At 46.1% G+C, this 19125-nt stretch overlaps 1 protein-coding gene across 9 annotated transcripts in view; it reads right to left on the bottom strand.

The window, feature by feature from the left end:
• Window positions 1-7017: 7017 nt before the first annotated feature.
• The window catches only part of zranb3 (zinc finger, RAN-binding domain containing 3), a 63202-nt gene continuing 51094 nt past the window's right edge, over window positions 7018-19125 (bottom strand). For 8 of the 9 annotated variants that reach the window (XM_034552889.1, XM_034552890.1, XM_034552893.1 and 5 more), the window contains 5 exons: window positions 14665-14805; window positions 11721-11900; window positions 10862-11054; window positions 8394-8525; window positions 7018-7707 (listed from right to left, as the gene is read on the bottom strand). In XM_034552889.1, coding sequence (XP_034408780.1) covers window positions 7609-7707; window positions 8394-8525; window positions 10862-11054; window positions 11721-11900; window positions 14665-14805 — 745 coding nt within the window. In that variant the 3' untranslated portion in view covers window positions 7018-7608. Of the gene's footprint in view, window positions 7708-8393; window positions 8526-10671; window positions 10818-10861; window positions 11055-11720; window positions 11901-14664; window positions 14806-19125 lie in introns of those variants that run through there. The other variant, XR_004611187.1, reaches the window with a different exon arrangement.

Here is a 19125-nt window from a genome sequence, read left to right as displayed (position 1 = left end):
AGACTCGATCACTCATTCCTGCACATCTGACACCGCGGACGGCTTATGAAGCACATTTGCCCGCTTATGCGGTACGCGCATATAAACCCCGTTTATAAAAAGATGCCATATTTCTTAATCATGCGTTTGGCTCATTTCTCTGAATGTGTGTGGATTTACTGCTCGTATCATCTTCATTGCTCCCGAGCAAAGTTCCCCACAGACATTATTAAAATGTCCTCTGAACTTAGCTAATATATTAAGGAGTGTACGGCAAGTCTGATGCGTATGGATCAAATGACTGTTTTTGAAAACAATGTGCGGATCTCGTCAACAAGACAAAACAACAACGGGGGTGATAAAGGCTTTTATATGTTTCCATATATTTGAGAAAGAGGAAAATAAGGAGGCGATCGGTGCGTGTGTGTGGAACAAACTAATTCCGACACCTGTGCATGAACGCAGTGGTGAAGGGTCAACTCCATTTTCTTTTCAACTTGGTCCCCGGAAAGATTCATGAACTTCCGCTTGACCCCGTCTGTTTGTTATTGCGTCATGTGACTTATCGCCAGAAGACAATGGACGTGACGTGAGTTACAGCTGGTCAGGTTATTGCACAGAGCGTATAGCTTCGCGTTATCTTAAAAGATTTGTAATGTCATGGCTGAATATCACGCTGATTTTGACAATGCAGATGTGTCGTGAGATTTCAGAACGAGACTTCAGAACGAGACGACAGAATGGATCAAAACATCCAGCATCCAGCTGCTTTCAGACACTGAACATCTTCTAATATCACAAATACACCTGATATGAATCTAGGACAACATGTGTTCAAAACTACCGAACTAAATAAATATATAAAAAGCTGAATTATGTAAACACTGGCACGGGGATAACTCCGTCTTTACACTCTCAGGATTAACGCGGCGCGTTCAAGCCCGTCCAACTCTTCTCCAGGTATATCGGAACACCTCGGCCCTTTCATCGCGCCTGCCTATCGCATAATTAAACAAGATTGATATCATCACATGGAATAATTCTGTGTGGGCTGATGGTGAATGCTGCTAAAGCCAACCCCCCCCCCCCCCACATCATTTTTTCTTTTTTCTTTTGCACCAGCCCACTCGCACAGTAATTGAGAAACTGGCATAACTGAATATAAAAAAAATTTAAAAAGTGGTGTGGGTGTGAAGATGTCCACGGTTGAGTGGCCAAATGCGACCCACTCAAAGAGCCAATTGTCAAAGTACGTATCAATAGATTCCCATAGACATTTGGGACGCAGGTATAATTGGTTTTGCACGAAGATACACATGATGAAAGATTGATGACAGATTCTATTCACTTGTAGCAACACCTAATTATGGACTTATTTCGGGACGGCTTATTATCACACTGACTGCTCTTCGGTGTATTATGGGCTCTTTGCTAATGATGCTATATCGGGGGCGGGGGTGGGGAGGCTCGCAATAGCTTACATCACGTCTACAAATCGCCTCGAGTTTAAATGCCAACATAACTTTACATGTGTTTGCTTCTAAGAAAAGGTGTCCCCTTCCTTCCTGATTTAATTGGGCTAATTCTCGAAGTATAAAGGCACTCAAGTTAAACCTGGCATCTGCAAATTTAGCCAAAACTTTTGGGAACAATTTCTTCTTTTGTTGGTTTTAGAACAACGGCTACAAGGTGAGAATTATCTAGTGGCAGAAATCCCAGATCTGGATCGGCAACAAAAGGCGAATCAATTGTTGCCGAGTCCAAAGCCGATCTGTCCCCCGTTCACACGGGCCCCCGAGTGGGACCTTTGGAGAACCTGTAGCTCCTTTGTAGAGCGCACACACACACACACACACACACACACACAGGAAAGTTATTTTTCAAGAGTTTTCGGCGTGCCAGGACTTCTCTAAATGTTTGAGCAGGAACTAAAAACAGATCCCTTTAGTAGATGTAGTCCAAACATGTTTTGCCAGCTGGAAGCTGAGGTACCACATAGCAAATGCAGGGAGGAAGTTATTTCTGGCAGCCCGGTGTCCAGACACGCTGTCACATGACTGTGTGGATGAATATGAAGTCGGCCTGAGGAGAAGCTCGTCGCCAGCCGCTCTGCGATGACGACGTTCCTCTCGTCGGCAAACTCGCTGATGTGTGACAGGCCGTCCACCGCCCGCTCAGTTGCTCACGCCGCACGTTCGAGGCATTATGGGATGCTGTAGCGACAGCTCAGAGGGCTGATGGAAGACAGTCGCAATCGCCCGCTTCTCATTAGACGCAGCAGGGGCTGTCGGTGCTCATTAGGCCGGCGGGTGGCGGCGCAGTGGGGCTCTATTCTCCTGAGGTGACCAAAGGTGCTGACGCAGACCTTCCAAGCCTCAGTAATGATGCCCCGGACATGTCACTCTTGTCACAAGGCTCAACAAATAAATAAATGAAATCACAGGGAAGAGATTGTTCTATTTTGCTCCCTCGGAATTGTGAAAATCTGCCCAGATTTGCATCAGCGCGCAAACTTTACAAGGTTTCTCTTTTAACAAATAAAAAAAGTCAAACAGACTACTTCCTGTGAATTTATCTGCGACTCAAGGTTTTAAATCTATGCGCGGACAGACACACACACACACACACACACAAACAAAAGAAAGCCCGGACCTCGCCATTAAGACCTATGAAATAAAAGCACGCTGAGCGGCTGAATAGAAGTCTGGAAGCAATCTCTGAGAGATGGCTGATCAATGGCCGCCAAATAAAATGAGATGAAAAGAAGTCTTTTAAGGCATATGAAAAGGGGGTGGGGGTGGGGGGCATTTTGCTCAGTTTCCTTTTTTTTAACCTCAATCATCAGAACACGCGTGCACATGAAAAGGGGAAAAGCGGTGACACCGTCGGCCACCGTGGCTTTCTTCCTCCGGGGACTCTTCTGTGACTTTTCAATGTATGTTTAGTTCCTGCTGAAAAACATCCTTTAAGCACTAGAGGGTCATTGGAATACTTGTCTTCTATCTTTTCTTTCTTGGTTTACATGAATATGAATATGCTGACGCAGCCTGCCGGCAAAGCGGGGATCTTTAATGATAATAAAATATAGATGAGATTACATCAGTGCTAAATCGCATCAGATCCAGACGCCGTGGTCGGAGCCGGGCCTCGTGGGGGGGGGGGGGGCCTCTCCAAACAAAGCCCGATTGTGGGGCCACATGACGCGCAAATTTAGCTCCACGCGAGCCCCGACATACAAATGAGAGCGAGCGGCAGCAGCGAGGTGCATTAATCCTGGCCAGATTGGGGACTGTATGAATTATGCGAAGAACCTTATCTGTTATTTCCCCTGGTCTCCTGCTGGGTGAATTGATTGCGTTTTTTGGTCTTAATCCGCAGCACGCCATGCGTGTTGGGAGGCGACCGGGGTGGGGTGGGGGGGGGGAGCCATCTTGAATAAATAGAATTTGGACTTGACAAAAGCCGCCTCCAGCTGAGCAATGAGAAAGCGTCCTCTCACCGCTGCACATCCCCGACCCCGCTGAATGACATCGGGAAAATGTCCGTCCGCTGTTTTACGTGGACGGCGCCATATTGATTTGCTGTGAAACCGCTTCAGCCGCGGTTTGTCTCCCCTGGAAAAATCATTTGCGTGCGTGACACTCATCAGGATGGATCAGCCCATCTCAACGGAGAGGGTGAAGAAGAAGAAAAACAATGTTTCTAATGAGATTAATTAGATCACCGATGAGTGATGGTCCTCCACCAATTACCTGGGCCATAATACCATAATACCCCACCCCCACTCCACCCCACTCAGGGTGTCGCCAGCTTTCTTGGGAGCCGTATTCTTTCCCGTGGCAGGAAATGATTAATCATCGCGTCACCGTCCCGGGAGATGGGATGACAATAAAGACAAAAAGCCTCTTGTCGGCTGCGGCTGTTTTAAAGCCAAAACTCGCTTCCTAAACGCCGACTCCAGAGTTCAATTAGACGATACGGGTGCAGCTGGATGGAGTACAAGCTCTCACCGCAGAGGTCCGACTGGAGGTCCGCTCCTTCTCTATAATGAGGTTCTGCGGTTCACATTCCACCAGAACGACTGAATGAATATCAGAGGTCGGTTCTGTTTCTCACTCCTGAAGGGGAGCAGCGGGGAGCAGCGGGGTGCAACCCCCCCCCGTGGCCATTTCCTTTCCCTCGCTGAAGGGCAGGAAGGGTTTCACACTCACACACACACACACACACACACACAGGGATCACAGCGGAGAATATGGCAGCCAGGAATCAAACCGCAGCAGGACTCGGCCACGGATTGGAGAGCCGCCGGCTGCACGCGGAGCCGCAAGCCGCCTTTTTATTGGCCCTTCTCCATCACACCTGTCACACAAGATTGGGTTTGTGGAAGCGCTTCCTTCGGCTAAAAAAAAAGGCCAAAGTGGATTATGGGGGCAGGCGAGGCTGACATGGAATAACCAATGGAATGGCGCCAAAATCTAACGCCTTGCTGTCTGAATGCAAATCATGATTGAATTATGAATGATTTGTATGTCGAGGTTGAAACAGCTTCTCAGACATTTCCGTGTCAAAGACCCGAAAAGGACACATCCTATGAGGGGGAGGGGGGTTAATGGAAATGAAACCTAGAACGATCATTATTACACAAAATGTAATGTCAGTTATTAGAGAAGGTCCTATGGAACTAAGATATTAATCTATTTCTCAATTTGCTGTAGACCTCCAGGAGCCCAGCACAGGGCCCCTGGAGGTCCTCTGACCCACATTGAGAAACGCTGTTGCAACCTTAATGTTAGCATTCTTTCTCTTTTTTTTTTTATATCAGAAATGTATTCCTGTGTGAACGGCCCCATTTCTTTTATGATGTTAGCGATAAGACTATCTGTTTATTCCCCTAAACTGTCACACACACATATTTATATATATATTCTTTTTTTTCCTTCTTCTTTCTAAAAGGCCCAGCAGGTTCCTCAAACAGCTGGGAGCTGTAGTTTTTTAGCAAACAGTACTCAAACAGGAGGAAATTGTGTGTTTGCTGGGGACTATTCTAAGCTGCGGATTCGTCAAACATTTGGTGCTCTGGTGGCGGCTCACAGCAGCAGGGCGGTGTATGTGGGATTAACTCAGAACAAATGTGTGTGTGTGTGTGTGTGTGTGTCTCAGTTGCTCATTCTTCAGTTCCTAAACTAAAATAACTTGAGTATTTATTCATAGAAATCCATCTGGGTGGACACATTATTGGGACTTGCTTGCATGTGATTGGCTATCGTTTTTTGACCATTAGCCGGTGGATTGCAGTAGCTAGCAGAGAGATCTCCTGGTTCAAAGGTCAGCGCTGGATTTCGGTTGTCGAGAACAGTTTATGGTTTTAAAAAAGGAGTTTAATTTACGGTCTGACTTATTGATTTCTCCCCCCCCCCCCCCCCGCCCTCGCCGGCTCCGCTTGGACTCTAGCGTGGCGGCCAAAGGCTACGTCTCTGTAGGCGTGAGAGCTGGTGTGTGTGTTCCCAGTGGAGACCCACATGACACACAGAAACACAGTAAGACTTGCTTTAGACACGCACAGACGATACCTGGTGGAATCAATTTATTGTTGGTTTTGATCTTTGGTTGCTGATGCGGTGTTTCTTTCTTTTTAATTCCATTTGCTTGGAGTGTCTTCAAATGGGGACATTTCATTTCTTTTCTTTTCTTTGTCCCCCCCATTGTGACTATTTCTAACTATGTGTCATTACTTCCGCCAGATTTGCCCAGCTAATTTGGGCCATGTGACGCTCAAGAGCACGCCTTGTTGCTATGTAACCTGCTGAAACGTCTGCGGCGGCGGAGACGTTGATTGCACTTGATGGGGGGGGGGGGGGGGAGTAAAAAAAAGAAGAGTGAGTCGGATTTCGCTCTGGTGCCACCTTTTAAACGAAGAGAGGGAGGGTGTTAGTGGGGAGAGCAAACATGCAGACCTCGGCGGCCGCTCGCTCAGTGTTTGAGTCCATCTTTATTACTGTCATCATGCGGAGGTAATGCTGTTCCTCCGGGTTGTCCAAACGCAAACAGTGTCTCTTTACCCAGCAGACCCTCTGGGAGGAAGAGGAGACGACTTCATCGGGACGCTGGCTCATTACGGCTCTCACACACACACACACACACACACACACACACACTCCTCTTCTGCCACAGTTTGATTTGTAGAAAGAATAGAAAACACTCTTCGGCACTACTTTTCCTCCTCACACACACACACACACACACGTGCATCTTTTGGGTGTAATAAAACAGCAGATCAGAGTCATTGGCTGCTGACAGGGACTGACACTGGAGCCGGCTGTTGTTGGAAGGCTGCCTGGGAGATGTTCATTACTCACAAAGCTTGTCGGTTTGGACAGGAGAGGAACAACGGCCTTATTAAGTGGAGACCTGGAGCAGCCGTAGGGGAAATACACACACACCCACGCGCGCGCCCACACGGGCTCACGAGAAAGTTTGAAGCCGTTGCATCGACCGAGCGCGCCGATAGGCTGAGGGAAGTTGGGGGCTGCCAGGAATTTTTTTTTTGCCCTGGAACTTTTCCAACAAATTTGCTGAGCTCGGAGTCGGCTGACGGACAGACACACCGTGACGTTGACGACATCCGCCGACTGCCGAGGCCCCGGCGCCAGAGAGAGAGAGGGAGGGGCGTCCAAATTTGTGGCGCGGAATGTGACGGCCTAGTTTTTACAGAAGCCTGCTGGTATTGATTGGAGTTTCTGATGTCTGTCTGGCTCATTGTATAACTCACACAAGACGAGAATTCAATATTCCCGACATTGCTGAACCTGAAACCCTGTTTCCATAGTAACTCTGCTCTCCGTCTCTCTAAACATAGCCCTCCTGACTGACTTTAGCTCTCCTCAGATCATCAAGCACAGCTGAAGAGGAGGAAGATGCGTGGACATGGACAATGATGTTCTTGACTCGGGGCGATGAAACGATTGGCTTTGCTCGACGTCGTTTGTGGTGTGTTTACAGCGCGAGGCCGCGGTTTGAAGGAGACAACACGAGGCGGGATGAGAGCAGGCTTTTTATTTCACCGGGGAGAGTTCATCCATCTTCCCAAAAACAAAAAGAGGAAGATTTACAAGGCGCCACTTGTTGAGGTGGCACCAATGAGGACACTTTCACAAAGCCCCCTCCAGCCCCCCCAGTTCAGTTCATCTCTCACATGCTACTTTTCAACCAAGTTTGCAAAAATCTGAAAATAGCAGCATCTCTCTCGAAACAACCTGCTCCATTTCAGCCTCGGGCACAAAAAAAGAGGGCCGTCATTAATCAAAACTACCGCTGCCCGTGACGGTTCGGGGACGAGCTGGGTGAATTAGCACTTAATGCAGTCGTCTCTTGTTTTTTTTTTAGGGTAAATCTCCACAGGTGCTGCCGAGTCCGACGGGACGCCGCCGATCCCGTCGGACTCGGATGTAGAAGAAAAGTAGAGATGCGAAGGAAGTCCGGCCTCTTTATCTTAATCTGTCGGAGAGAGCGACCTTTCTAATACCTAAACGTGATTGAGGACTCATCTCCAGCCACGCCGCTATAGAAAGCGTAGCAGCGAGGACTCAACGAGGAAATTTCACCTTCAATCCTTCACTAAACCTCTCGTTTTCACTTCCTGACGAAGAACCTGCTGATGTCTGATGCAACCTTGGAAGCTGCCGCGCTCTTCCTCATCTGGCTGCGTTCTTTGGCCTGCTGAGCCGTCCTCTGTGGAGAGAGAGAGAGAAACATGACGTAAGAAGTTGAATCCATGAAGGAAGTGAGATCGATACATGGAGCGTCTCTAGATTAAAGCGTCTCGAGTGGCGGCATAAGCGGCGAGAGGATTTCCTTATCGGAACGAGCAGCTCTCCGCACGGGTTCATACGCGTCCGACGGGTTCCAAACTGACACCCACTCTGACAAAAAACATAAATCTGGCGTGAAAGCAAAGCACATTTCAGGCGACAATGAAAAGCTCTGTTTTATTTTCATGAAAAACCCTCTGCTCTCTAATCAGTGCCGTTTTTCTTATTTTTTTCTTTGTCCACGATTATGAAATATTGACGCCTGCTCGAGAAGGGGAGATGTTCCCGAGGCAACTAATGCTATACATCAACGTGTCACACCGGCACATCATGTGATGATATTAAGGGCAATATATAGCTTTGTAGGAGGGATGGTGTGACGTTTGATCAATGTGTTTGACCATGTATCACATTACCGCCACCACGTATGATCCTCAACATGAGGGATGAGGCCGGGGATAAAGCAGAGGTCTATCCACTGTGCCATCTTAAATGTTAGATACAAATTGCTTTGGCCCCTTAAGCCCCTTTGGCTTTGAACGGCGGTTGTTATGGGTGCAGCGGTGCGGTCTGTGTGTGTGTGTGTGTGTGTGTGTGTGCACGTACGGCTTTGTGGCACACGGTGCAGAGCGTCTGCAGGTTGTCCAAAGAGCACTGTCCTCCTCCGCTGTAGACCGGCCGGATGTGGTCGACCTGCCAGAAGTCCCCTTCGACCGGAGCGCGGATCATCTCGTTCAGCTGTGGGAGGAAACAGTGAGCGACTGGATGTTTTCTCTTTTGCCAATAAAATAAATACAAAGAAAAATCAAGCTGTGATTGCACCGCCCTCCCACACCATCAATCTACGCCAGAGTTATTTATTTTTTTGTAAGTGATGTCTCTAGCAAAGCTCAGTCTTTCTCCGAGTGCTAAGTGACCCAAATTGTTATTTTGCTGCACGCACATCTAACTAACATACACGTGCATGCACACGCACGCACACGGAGGCGTTCACGCTAAACAAATCACTGCAATGCGCTCCACAATAAAAGAGGAAAGAAACAAATACGTCTGGAGGAGACCGCGGGGATCACAAGTGGTGGAAATCTACAACAGGAAAAGGTTTAAAAGGTTGGAAATGACGAGGTTAATGTAGAGCCCGTATGATTTCCAGGGTAAGACAACACGATGGAAGCAACAATTGCTCCACATCGATGACGGTGAACTTTGACCCCCTGTTATCCGTTACTCAAGCATGGCCGCGTAAGCCAGCACAATGTTATCGGCCTCCATGATGGGCTGGAGCGAATCCATGTACATGGGCAGCTGAAAATGATGAGTATTCTATTGGTATTTACGTTGACCTCCAGAAAGATTTTGATACCATAGATCACAATTGGAGAAGTCAATAGCAATACTGTATATAGAGATGTACTAACTTCTAAGGCCTTGCATATCATTTATTGCTCACTTATACTATATATATATATATATATATATATATATATATATATATATAGTATAAGTGAGCAATAAATTATACTGAAAATACCTCTATATATATATATATATATAGAGGTATTTTATCATATATAATTGATAAGGACTTTGGATAGGAATATAACATTAGGTTGTGGCTTTACTTATTGTATGTAATGAATGACTGAATAAAGCATACTCAAGTGAGATAAAAAGACGCAGGAATGAGGCGTGTTAGCCTGCTGACGTTGGGATTTAGCTAATACAGCCTAAATACAGCCAAACGGAGCTGCTAGCATGGACGTGAGGTCAGTTTAGGGGGCGACTAGTGTGTTTATATATACACAGGCAGAGGCAACAGCGTATATACCGAGCTAGCGAGTTACTGGTCGGACCTTACAGGACCAGAATGCTGGGCTCCAGTGAGTAAATGTTGCTTGCTTCTTCTATTTTATTCTGAAAAGAAATAGATTAAAAGAGAGAAAAACCAGAAACATGTTTGAGAATAATAATAAAGAAAAGTGTACGGGAGTAAGCAAGTGGAAAAGTAAAAGATGACTTTTTAGAATTAGAAAGAGAGCGAAGCCTGATGGGAAGAGTTCAGGGCAAAAAAAAATAAATCAATTTTCCCGCTTTGAGTGCTACTCTGCCGACATTAAGGCAGCGAGCTGGAATTGATCCCAACAGATTTAAAGAACAGGCCCGCTCACGGGGGCACAGTTCACGTCTCACACACACACACACATACACACATACACAAACCTGCTTTTGTGCCAAAACCATGCGCCTTGCAACACCAGACAACACTACTACACACACACACAACTAAATACTGCTGACAGGCACCTAAAGGCATCTCTCTCTCACTCTCTCACACACAAACACAGCAGAATTCTGATATGCACATACTTGCGCATACACCGAGACAGACCCCATGGTACACATAAAGACCCCCCCCCCCCCCCCCCCCCCCCCCCCCACACACACACAAAAGAACCCCCATGAACCGAAAGAATGAGCCGATGATCTGGAGGCTCCTCCACCGCTGCGTCTCATCATGTGGCTGAGTTTGTTTCCTCTAAAGCTCGGTGCATCGATCGGCACTCATGCAGCGGCCGGCGGCACAAGGAAGGAGGGGGAGAGTGTGAGCGTGTGTGTGTGTGTGTGTGTGTGTGTGTGTGTGTGTGTGTGTGTGTGTGTGAGAGAATGGAGGGGGGTCGGGGGGCTGGCTTTGCAGGATAACAGCCGACCAAATCAAACAGGCTTACTGGTCGAGACCTGGCACTGGGAAAAATAAAATAAAATCAATGGTCCCAGCAATCCATTTACTGGGAGCTGGCCCTTCAGAGTGCAGATCAACCTGTGTGTGTGTGCGTGTGTGTGTGTGTTTGTGTAGGCGGGTTGGATGGAGGCAACAGGGGCGTACCTACACAAACACACAGACAAGATGCGGCCGATGTACTTTATGTAGCTCCCATCCAGATGGTGTGTGTGTGCTGAGGCGTTTATTGAGACTTAGACTGCACAGACCAATGGACTCCATCGCCAGATATCTGTCCGCCATTAAAATATCTGTAAGACACACACAAAAAAAGAAAAAGAAAAAAAAGTCTGACCCGTTTGAGTGACAGCTGCGCGAGCCATGTGTTCTCCAGCATGTCTTTGCGATGGGAGGGCGGGGCGTCGCGGACCTTCAGAAACAGGTCGTGGGCGTGGAGGCCGCACTGCTGACAGACGCCCTGCTCCGCCTCCAGCACCCGCGAGCGCATGTACGTCTGGCTGGAGCGCAACTGGAACTCCTCCTGGCACCTACGGGTGGGGAAGGATAAATATATCCCTGACTGGAGTCTTGACATTTCCAACCCTAAACAGCTGAGATTCTTTTTCTTCTTCTTTCAGACACCAGAAGAATGTCGTTAGTGGTTTTTACTACTGCAGTGTGATTCAGCTGATTGATTAAACTTCCACACAATGATGTGCTTAAAGTCAGGTATCGAGGAGCGCTCGACGACCTGAATCTGGCTTTTGAAAACCACTTACGGAAATTATATTTCTACCTTAAATGGCCGATAAGTCTAAAGGGACGCAAAGGCATATTTTCAGTTGTAGGAATTTCGGCGGTGGCCTTAGGGTTAGGGTTAGCGACCACGTGAGCAAGTGCGGACGGGCGTAGCGTCTCGCTCAAGGTCCGCAAGACACTGCAGAAGGCTGAATATATCCACTCTCCATTCAGAATATCGTTCATATTCCCTTTAAAATGTAGTGAACTGATTTTCAGAGATATTAAAACAGGAAAATGTTCAGAAAAAGATCGATTTCTGAGCCCATTTTGCACAAAAACACAAAGAGTATAACTGAATTTTTAAAAGGGTGCCGGATGGCTTTGGCAATCGGTACTCGGCAACTTAAAGCAATCAGAGACACAAACTATTTGAAAGGTAATTAAATACCGTGAGCAGTTAGTCCCGCCCATACCTGTGGCTGCAGAACCGAGTGTCCCAGGCCCCACCGGTGGCGGAGCAGGCCCCCTGGCAGGATAGACACAAGGGTACGCCTGCGCTGTCCACCGCCTGCAGGTAGCCGGACTCTGGCGGTGGGAGCTGCTCCTCGTCCTCCTCGTCCTCCTTCGCCCTCTTGGAGGAGTCCGCGCCCCGGCTGCGGAGACACAGATCGAGAAAGAACATCTGTCACACTTACTCGGTCATCGGCTGCTTGATGAAGACAAACTCAGAGAATCAGGAGTTATTATGCGTCACGTTAACGGGGGTGGGGGACGCCGGGGAGGTTTGAGCTACAGCAGACAACATTCCCTGAAAACATGATGAGAAATCAACGAGTGTAAAATATGATATTATAAAAGATATGCAACAGAAATATTTGGACGTAAAAGCCAGTTTCTAATAAAATAAAAAATATATTTGATAGATAATACTGTGTGCAATGCAATGCATCGATAACTAACACAACAGTAAATATGATAATATGTGAACGTAGCAGAGTGTGGGTAAACACTTCCATATTGACAAGAAATAGCAAAATGTGGAACTAACATTCAATGTCAGACGCTAAATGAATAGATTCCTTCCATTTATGCCATCTGTGCCGCGCATCGTTTTGATTCACGGCTGCAGCATATTTTCTTGACTTTGTGTTAAGGAAACTTCAGCAAGACGCTGCCTTGACCCGCGCGACAGGCATCAGCCAGTGAGCCAACGGTGTAACGTCAGCTCAGTTCAACACAGCAAACGCAATTCAATATATATTCTTCCAATTTCAAATATATATATATACCGTGTTATGCTTGCTTTGTGTGCTGCAGATGCAGAGTTGATGGACATATGGCTGCTGTGTGTGTGTGTGTGTGTGGAAAATGTCTACATAATGTGTGCGTGTGTGTGCATCTGTAGAACATTTCAAGTGCGTGTATGAGTATGCCTGTCCTTTTGGCAGAGGACAGCGAGTTTGGGCATTTGCCATGTTGTCCCAGCAGGGTGCTAGAGCCACGTTGGTGGGGACAGATGGACTAAATTCTCTTTTCCCGTGGTTTACAATTCAGACAGACAGAGGGAGAGAGAGAGAGAGAGAGAGAGAGAGACGAACAAAGACACAGAGCACTACAGAGTGAGATTGAAATAGAGAAGAAAAAAAAAAAAAACTTTAAAAAAAGGAACCTCGCTGCTTCAAAGTTGAGAAGATACCAAAAACTGTAAGTACCAAGAGACAAATACTGTGCCAGCAACATCTAGTGGATGAAAGAGAGACAGAAATAGACTTTTTTTTTTTTTTACTGGTGTGCCCAAACTGAGAATGACAATATGGTACTTCTGAGAAAAAAAAGAAAGAAAAAGAAAGTAACCCAGTAATACAGTTTTTTTTTTTTTAGTGACTGTAAATGTTTAAACGCATAGCATAATAATGTAATAAAAACAAATTATTATGTGCTCTTCACATTTATCTCCAAAGTCATTTAAATTCATATATGCACAAAGCAAGCGAGCGTGTTGGCAGCTCTGCGTCGCAATGTGAGGTAACTCGCGCTTCAAAAAAAACCAACTAAAATCACGCAACATGCCTTCAGCAAACGGCACACAGCCTGCCGGTGTTTACCGCCGAGCTGATCCCCGATGCTGTCGAACAAAGGAAACCAAAGGCACGGGAGAGGAACGGCGTGGGATGCCGCGTGCTCGCTCACGCCGCTCGAGTACGCGCTCAAATACGCGCTCAAATACGCGCTCAAATACGAGCAGAGAAGCTGATCAAAATAACTTCAGCAGTGAATATGTCGAAACCGAATGTACCACTGAACTGACAAATAAACAAAATGGAACACAGAAATAAAACCGCTTTTCAGCGTTAAAAGAGAAAACTGAAATCTTTCAAGCTACATTATCAAATAATTTTTATCTCATTACCACGCTATCTATTAGCATGTTAGCTGGACAGCGATGACAGCTTTTGCAAAACATTTTAACTATTTTTAACTATAGTATTTTGCAAACAACATGCTAGTTTATTGCTCTATTGCTGAAAATTAGTCTCGCTATAGGCCTATTATCTTTCTACGTTGTTAGCATGCTAGGTGTTAGCGGGTTAGCTGGACATTAATGGTAATTTTTGCTAAACATTTTGTCTTTTTAGAGAACATTTTAGTCTCTCGCTAAACCACACGCTAGCTTTTGATTTACAGTATATCATCGAAGTATTCGTTATTGTTGTTAGCATGTAAGCTATTTTGCGATGTTAGCTTTTGCTCAACATTTCAGCTTTTGCTAAGCACTTTGTTTCTAGACAAAATGAAAGCTATAGTCTCAACAACATACAAGCTTTGTAAGTATTATTTGTATGTCTTTAGCATGTCAGCTAGACAGCAATATTAGCTTTAACCTTTTGATTTTCCCGTTAAGACCCTTCATGGTACATCACAGACGTTTGTGTGGAACAACAGCTGCTGTGTCCACATGAGAGAGACAGAGTGTGTGTTTGCTGGAGGTTTCCATAGTGATATTCCATCCTGGGGCTGAGCAGGTTGCATCTCACACAGTAGATCGTATTAGGGTCTTTATTTACTGTACTAACACGCTCAGCAGGCCTTTGTGCCTCTCCCACAAGGCACACACAGATCTCCATGGAGACAGCTATAAGAAGGAAAATGAAAATACACCGAACCACCAAAGACCACGCCGCGTGTTGGCACAAACCACCTTCATGTAGAGACAATGAACCCTACTCATTAAAAAAACCACAAACAAGGCTGGACATGATCAGTTAAATCAAAATACTGCACACACAAAAAAAAAAAAAAACAGTTGCGTATAGCATCTACTGTGGAGCTTTGATCTGAGAGAGGATGCTATTTAGGAATGAGGCTTGGCCTCTCCTTGCCGTGAACACTCGCCCACGCGGCCGCCCTTTTACCTACCTCTCTGAAGCAGGTGGCGTCAGCGGAGTGGCAGACCTCCTCTTTGTGAAGATGTTCTCCTTGGTGACCAGTCGGATGCTGCCTCCCTCCTGCTGGGCTTTACTCAGGGAGGCCTGGGCCACCTCGTCCCTGCCGAGGTATCTGTGAAAAAAAATAATGGGATTAGACGGGGCCGTGAAGGATCGGAGGATTTATGTAACCAAAGAGCCTCGAGGGGAGAGCACGGGGGTGTAGAAGATAGATTCATAGCGTTAGTAGCAGGTAAAAAAAGGGAAATTGGATGCTGCTCGAGCTCAAAACTCGATGCACGTTTATATTTCCCAAAACTGTGCTTGAACGCAGAAACTCCGGACTTCCATTGTTTTTTATTTCATCCCATTTATTTGCCTATTTTCCGTTTGTCTTCTTCCCTCGTGCTGAATCCTATCACTTTTTGCTGCTGCAGCGATCTAATTTCCCTACAGGCCTCGTCAATCATCTAATCTAATCCGTCCGCCACGCCACTGGTTTTTATGGCCCTTGTAATACAGATGCTAGGTGTGCAGGTCGAGGATCGCATGAAACACTGCATGTCAATCTGGGCGGGATTAAAATGACCCCGATAAAGAGCGGACACAAAATGCAGTGGGAGGAGGAGGAGGAAGGAGGAGGAGGAGGGGTGGGGGGAAAGAAAATCTCTGACTTGTTTGTTTGGTGTGGAAGAAAATTGCTGTGGTCTTGAGAGAAAAGTGACCAATCACCAAACGTCCCCAAGTAACATTAAGGCTTTCCACTGGAGGATGATACAACACTCTAATGGTCCCCTCGGAGCAATTATCCTTCCTCTGTCCGCCTCTCCAGGCAGGTCAGAGGTCAGGCTGAGCCGCTGCACACCGACCCTGCAGCTGGTGGGGACTCAAGTGAGCCGGCTACTATTTTAACGATTTTACCGTAAGGTGGCATTTCATGGCCCGTGTGATGATTTCTTTTTTCTTTTTAAGTGTGAGAGGCGTCTCGTTCTCATTGGATGACGGACAAAGATTTGGCCTCCTTGTACGCAGAGTATATGTGTATGTTTCTTCTCCCCATGTGCATCGGTTAAATGCCAGAAGTATGGGGGCAGCGGCAGGCGGCTGTTTCACGGTCAATCAACTCGTGATGACGAAGCCGCCCACTAATTGTTATGGAGATCGATAATTAGTGTTGTGCTTAATAAACACTTGTTCTTTGCCAATTCTTGAACTCGGTTTGACAGAACATGAGCCGTTGCAATGCCACCCCGTGAAACATAATCAATAACTGGAGCAACTCCCAGATCCATAAGCCATGTATAAAAATACTATTTAACACTATTCAACTGAGCAGGGACGGACAGATTAAAGTTGCCCGTGGTTATATATTGAATTGACACTATTTTTGCATTCTTAAATAGGGCTATTCAGAGCATTAATATAGCAGCAAAAAAAAAATAGTATAGGTATATATATATATATATATAAATATATAGTGAAGCAATCTACCTAAATATAAATGGGTTATTTAATGCTCCCTAAATGCTTTCATGATGCGTTTCTATTCTGACCGCACCGTTTCCCTGATTGCTAATAAAACACTAGCCTTCATGAAGCTATTTAAACAGGAAGGTGTTGCCACTGTTAAACTGAGCTTGTAATGCCTCCACTGGGGTCCCCGCACTGACATTTCCATGCAATTCACTCCATCTCCATCTGTACAGAATACTTTTCTTTGGGAGTCGGATGGAAAGAAGGCAGAAAGGAGGAGAGGGAGACACTTCAAAGAGGAGAAGTTTCTCTGGAAGCTGAGGGGCGATGAGGAAGAAGGCGAGTCTCCATCAAACACATGAGCTCCCTCTGCTTCAAACAGTCCCAGCACCGAGGCTGGATGAAACAAGATACCTTGCGCTAAACTGGAGTCCAACTGCGCCTCTGGGAGAGCGTGGATGTGTGTTTGCATGTTTTTAATGCAGCTCGGTGCTTGGACAGTAAGTCTGTATACTAAGGTGACTTAGGTAATTTTCGCATTTCAAGTATGTGACCACTGGAAGTGCTGTGGGGCAATGTTTATGCCCTTCAGGACGGCTCCACGGGGCCCCCTTTAAAGGGCACACATTGTGCCTTTGAAACCCAGATGTATCCGCAGTTTCTTTTTTTTCATGATATGTGCACTTTAAAAAAAACAAAAAAACAGTCCGATATTTTTTCAGAAATACACTTATTCATTTTCTTGCCAGAGTTGGACGAGAAGACAGAAACCACTTCCATGTCTGTTTGCTAGTTTGCGCTTTTGCAAGGACCGTTTCTTGGCGCCGGAGCAGCAGAAACTTCTTAAAGTCTCCGCTGGTTGCCGGATAACTGTTGGACTGCTGGTAATAGCTCCATATTGACTGTACAGACATAACAGAGAAGTGACAATCTTCTCATCTAGCTCCCAGCAAGAAAATGGATTAAGTATATTTCCCAAAAAGAGAAGGCTATGCCTTAAAGATAGCTCACAGTGGATCATCCCGAAATGGTTCTCTGCTGGTAGCCGTTTGTGCAGGCCGGCGGCGGCGGCCAGTTTGGCCGACAGCGCCCCCCCCTACGGAGCCGCAGACAAGCAGACCCGGCTCCTACCAGGCCGGCACCGCGGGGCCAACTCTGCCAAAGCTGCTTTGATCGATGGCCGCCCTCCTCCAACCGCCCTCAGAATTACACAAAGCTACACGTTTTAGCTGTGTATAGATATCATGGGGCCTTTAGGTTAACACACTTATGTCAATAAAAAACGTATTATGAGGACTATAAAGCGTGCTGTATTTAAAGCTATAATCCTTAAGATTTCAGTCCTGGTTGATGAGGAGACACCTGTGGCCACTTGAATCCTGCACAAGAAAGGCTACTTTTTAGAGAGGCAATTACAGGAGGCAATTAGGTTGGTGTCAAAAATGGGATCTGTTACAATGCTACGGCTTCTTTTTTTTGTTGCCGATTTTATACATGAAGTTTAGAGAAGTAGTCGCCAGGTCTTAGAAAATGAACCCTGCTTTTCGCCAGTTTCAAATGAAGACAAATGTACTTATAGAGCCTGTTTTACAAACTGGAGGTGTGGAGTCTGAAAGATGTGGGTGTTTATGAGGCAAGGTGTGTCGAACGAAAGACGCTAGAAAGTTGCATAATGGAGACGGTGGGATCGAGTGTGATTTTTGCGGTTGTTTTTGTCGTGTGAATTATTCAAGTCACAGATTTCTTTTGGAAGTGCAGCGCTGAATCGCTGGAGTAAGCTCTAATATAAGTTGCCATCGTGACCTGATGTGAACAAATATTCTGAGCCAAATGTTCTGGGTACTTATCCATTTTCAGACGCTGTGCTGCAGTATATGATTTCTGAATTAATGTTATTTCACGGATTTTAAGAAATGTAATTTCATCCACACATTACAACGTAGAGTTGTGCAATGTTTTTTTGGGGGTTGCTTCTAGCAGTCGGGCAAATAATATCATCCAATGATTTTGTGTGTGATTTCTGTGTAGGTCATCTTTCTCCAATTACAGTAAAGTAGTAATATTCTGGATATTTTTGAATAATCTTAATAATCAGAGGAACACTGCTACCGCCACGTGTTCCTCTGCAACCGAATAGCTACCATTATGAAGAGAATTAGTATGCATATAAACAGGAAGGAAAATGTGTGTGCATTCTTATTCTATTATAGAGGCGTATTATAGAAGCAATAATCCGTTTCTAGCCAATGTGTGCAGAAATCCAAGCGACGAAGCGCACTTGTGCAGGATGCAAACCCGATTAAAACCCCTTTAACTTCTCCGAAATCACTGTAAATCACCACGAGTGGCGTGCGACGACAACATCCGCGGCGCTGCGAGAGCCCGGGCAGAGTGCATTAAGTTCGGAGCCGCTGAAAGCCGAGCGTCTCGGGGAAAGGCGCGCGCCGATCGCCCCGCTGAGACGAAAGCTGGAGCTTGATTGGTTCTGATTAGTGAATAAATCAAACAGGTATCAAATCAAGCCAGGGCCAATTGCCTCCTACTCACACCTTGATTAGGTTCATGCACCCAAACAAGTTCCCCCGGTTGAGAAACACTGTCTTGCGTACTCTCTCTCTCTCTCTCTCTCTCTCACACACACACACACACATACACATAAATATACACACACACACACACACACACACACACACAAGAGAGAGTCTACCCTGTAATTGGCAAACTCTCTCTGCCTCGATCCACGCCAGCTGTAATTAGTGTGCCAGCAACAATGCTTGTTTGTCAAAAAAAGAAAAAGAAAAACACACGTGTACACATACACAGAGCTCATCCCATCCTCACTTCTACCTCAGCTGATACCTTTGATACGCCCACACGAACACACACACACTTGCAATTGAGCCTTCCTCGACGCCTGGGGCAGTTAGTATTTACAAATCTGCCGGTTTCCCTGTGAAATCTCACGCGGTTTCTGACATTA

The sequence above is a fragment of the Cyclopterus lumpus genome, chromosome 2 (genome assembly GCF_009769545.1).
Source record: "Cyclopterus lumpus isolate fCycLum1 chromosome 2, fCycLum1.pri, whole genome shotgun sequence".
Lineage (NCBI taxonomy): Eukaryota > Metazoa > Chordata > Actinopteri > Perciformes > Cyclopteridae > Cyclopterus > Cyclopterus lumpus.
The sequence above is the reverse complement of the archived record's forward strand: the minus strand, read 5'-3'. Positions and strand labels throughout refer to the sequence as shown.